This window comes from Nannospalax galili, unplaced genomic scaffold (assembly GCF_000622305.1).
Source record: "Nannospalax galili isolate Female #2095 unplaced genomic scaffold, S.galili_v1.0 scaffold562, whole genome shotgun sequence".
In the NCBI taxonomy this organism is placed as follows: Eukaryota; Metazoa; Chordata; class Mammalia; order Rodentia; family Spalacidae; genus Nannospalax; species Nannospalax galili.
This window is the reverse complement of record NW_008348205.1, coordinates 108591-111278: the sequence shown is the minus strand read 5'-3', so window position 1 is coordinate 111278 and position 2688 is coordinate 108591. Positions and strand designations below refer to the sequence as shown.

The following is a 2688-nucleotide window of genomic DNA, read 5'->3' as shown; positions in this document are numbered from 1 at the left end:
GCTGTCGGATCCCCTGGAACTGGAGTTACGGACAGTTGTTAACTGCCATGTGGGTGCTGGGATTCGAACCTGGGTCTTCTGAAAGAACAATCAGTATTCTTAACTGCTGAGCCATCTCTCCAGCCCCTGAATAGATACTTTTAAAAGCTAAAATTATACTTTTTAATGTGAATTTCAGAAAACTGTTTATTCTTTAATTTTTAATATTTTTAAAAATTTATTTAATAACCACATAATTAGTAGAAGCATTTATTACAAGAGCATTGACATAGCCAATAACAGTTTCCAGAGCAAAGATGCATCTCTTTCAAAATTGGCTGTAAATTTTTAGGTTAACAGTGTTGAATTACCACCGTTGTATATTACTGTACTAAGTATAAACCCTATAAGACATAAAATTGAATGAGGTTTTAACCTTTAAAAAAGATCTCCATTTCTTTTTAAAATATACTGTTTCATTTTTAATGCAGCTAACAGATATTTGCACATGTGTCTCTAATCTCTATATATCTGATTATTACTAGACACAGTCGGTTACACTCAGGGATCCTTGGCACCTGAGCATGGATATAAAGTCATCAGGTAGATTTCAATAATAATGATTATCACCATTATTTTCATCTGTTCAAATATGAAAATATGAAATTATACTTTTTAAGAACACATGTATTCTTAGTCACATGTATATCACGTTTTTGCTGTGGAGGAATTAACTAAGTATTACATGGACAACTTGTAATTCGATGTTCTTTACTAATTTAGATAAAATTTTCTCATTAAAAGAGAAAGTCAGGTCTAGGGAGGTGGCTTAGTGGGTAAATAAATCAGGCATGGTGGAATACACTTGTAATCCCAGCACTAGGCAGATCTGTCTAGTTGAAATGGCAAGTTCTGGATTCATTAAAGAGCCAGTCTCAAAAAAATAAGGTGAAGGTGACAGAGGAAGACACCCGAGGTCAACCTCTGGCCTCCATGTGCACATGTGCAAACACACATGCAAATCAAGCATGCGTGCATTTGCATGCACACAAAATACACACATACACACAAACACACACACACAAAAAAAGAGAAAGTTGACATGGTCAGATATACTTGAGTAATGACCAGTCAGGTATAACAGCAGCCTGAATGGGGAGACTGCAGTGACCAGTCATTCATAAAGGCAGCCCTCAATAAGACAGTGCTCCTGTCCTTTACCTTGTCCATGGACCATTTGTCATGGGAATGCTCTGCGTACTTGTTAATGAAGTATTCATTCCAACTTCTCAGGAATTGTAATACTACAAGAAAAATAAAGAAGAGCTTGTTTTTTAAAAAGAATTTACAGTGATACTAATTATTTGCTCACAGCTTATGAATGCTTAGATCCCATTCAGCTCATGACCGTTACAAAACAGTTTTAACAAAGTATCACTTCTTCCTATCTCTGAATAATGCAAGTCAAGCAGATCGTGTTAGCTGCTCTGTCTTAAACAGATACATTATTTTCTGTGTGTTATTATAAAATTAAATATAGTAAGGTACATATGTTAAAATGCAGTCAAAGTGAAGAAACTATGTTATACGAAAATGGAAAACTACAGATCAAGACTCGGATTCGACAAGTTTAAAAACATGCTTTTCTCTCATGTTCTTTCTTTGAAGTTATTTCTTCTTTTTGCATTGTTTGCTGAGGTAACTCTGAATGAACAAGGGCTGTTGATAAAGGAATCTCTGATATGCCACAGATCCACTATACCTTAAACAATTTCATACAACTAGTGATGTATTAATAATTCCCAATATTAGTGCTCTGTAGATAACATTATACATGTTACTTATGTTAGCTCTAGGGAAAAGTATTTAACAGTTTCATGTGTTTTGGTTTTGTCAATATTCATATTCTTGACTCCTTTCATATTTAAATAAATACATTTGTCATTTGTGTCTAGCATGTACAACTGATGAACATGTCTAATAATAAATGTTAGGACTTGTGAATAATCAAATACATCTATGGATGGAGAATTAAATACACGGACAATTGCCTTCATTAATACATAATACATAATTCACTAGAGAAATTCACTTTAAAGAATAGAGATCTAAATGAAACTCAGCAAAATGACACAGTTCTGTTCTTTGCCAGCAAAGTTACCAGTTAGTAAATGACGCACGCACTTAAGAGGTAATGCATAAAAATAATCACAGTCATGTAGGATCTATTGACTCAGCACGTAAACCTATACTTGAGAATTTCCTTACCATGAAAGCCAGGGTAAATTACCATGCACACCTAACACTTGTTAATTAATTGGATTTCATTAATCAACATTAAAACTATGACATTGCTTTGAGGTCATCTGAAAACCCTGGATTATATTGTAGATTAGTAAACCACACACTTACCCGGAAATGTGACCCTGTGAAGTTTGGGCTAGTTACTTCATAAGAGATACAAAGGATCAATCAGATAAGCCAAATACTAGGTGTGGGGAGATGACTGTTCTCATAAGACTGTCATCAAATATCAAACATGTAATTTTAAGGCATTCTCGGAGTAATGGTACACCTATCACTTGGGTTCACATTCTGATCTGTTTATGAGGCTAAACCAGCTGGTAACTGCCCTGAAGCCTCAAAGTTGAATCCCAGGCTCATTCCAAAGTGGTCCTTAATAGCCTGCATGAGGCTACATTCCTAACT

At 34.8% G+C, this 2688-nt stretch overlaps 1 protein-coding gene across 1 annotated transcript in view; it reads right to left on the bottom strand.

Moving 5' to 3' along the window:
- LOC103743548 (ryanodine receptor 2-like) overlaps positions 1 to 2688 on the bottom strand; it is a gene marked incomplete at its 5' end in the record, with an annotated part of 111152 nt that overhangs the window by 2243 nt on the left and 106221 nt on the right. Inside the window, 2 exon segments of the mRNA XM_029569232.1 lie at positions 1201 to 1260; positions 1262 to 1283. Coding sequence (XP_029425092.1) covers positions 1201 to 1260; positions 1262 to 1283 — 82 coding nt within the window.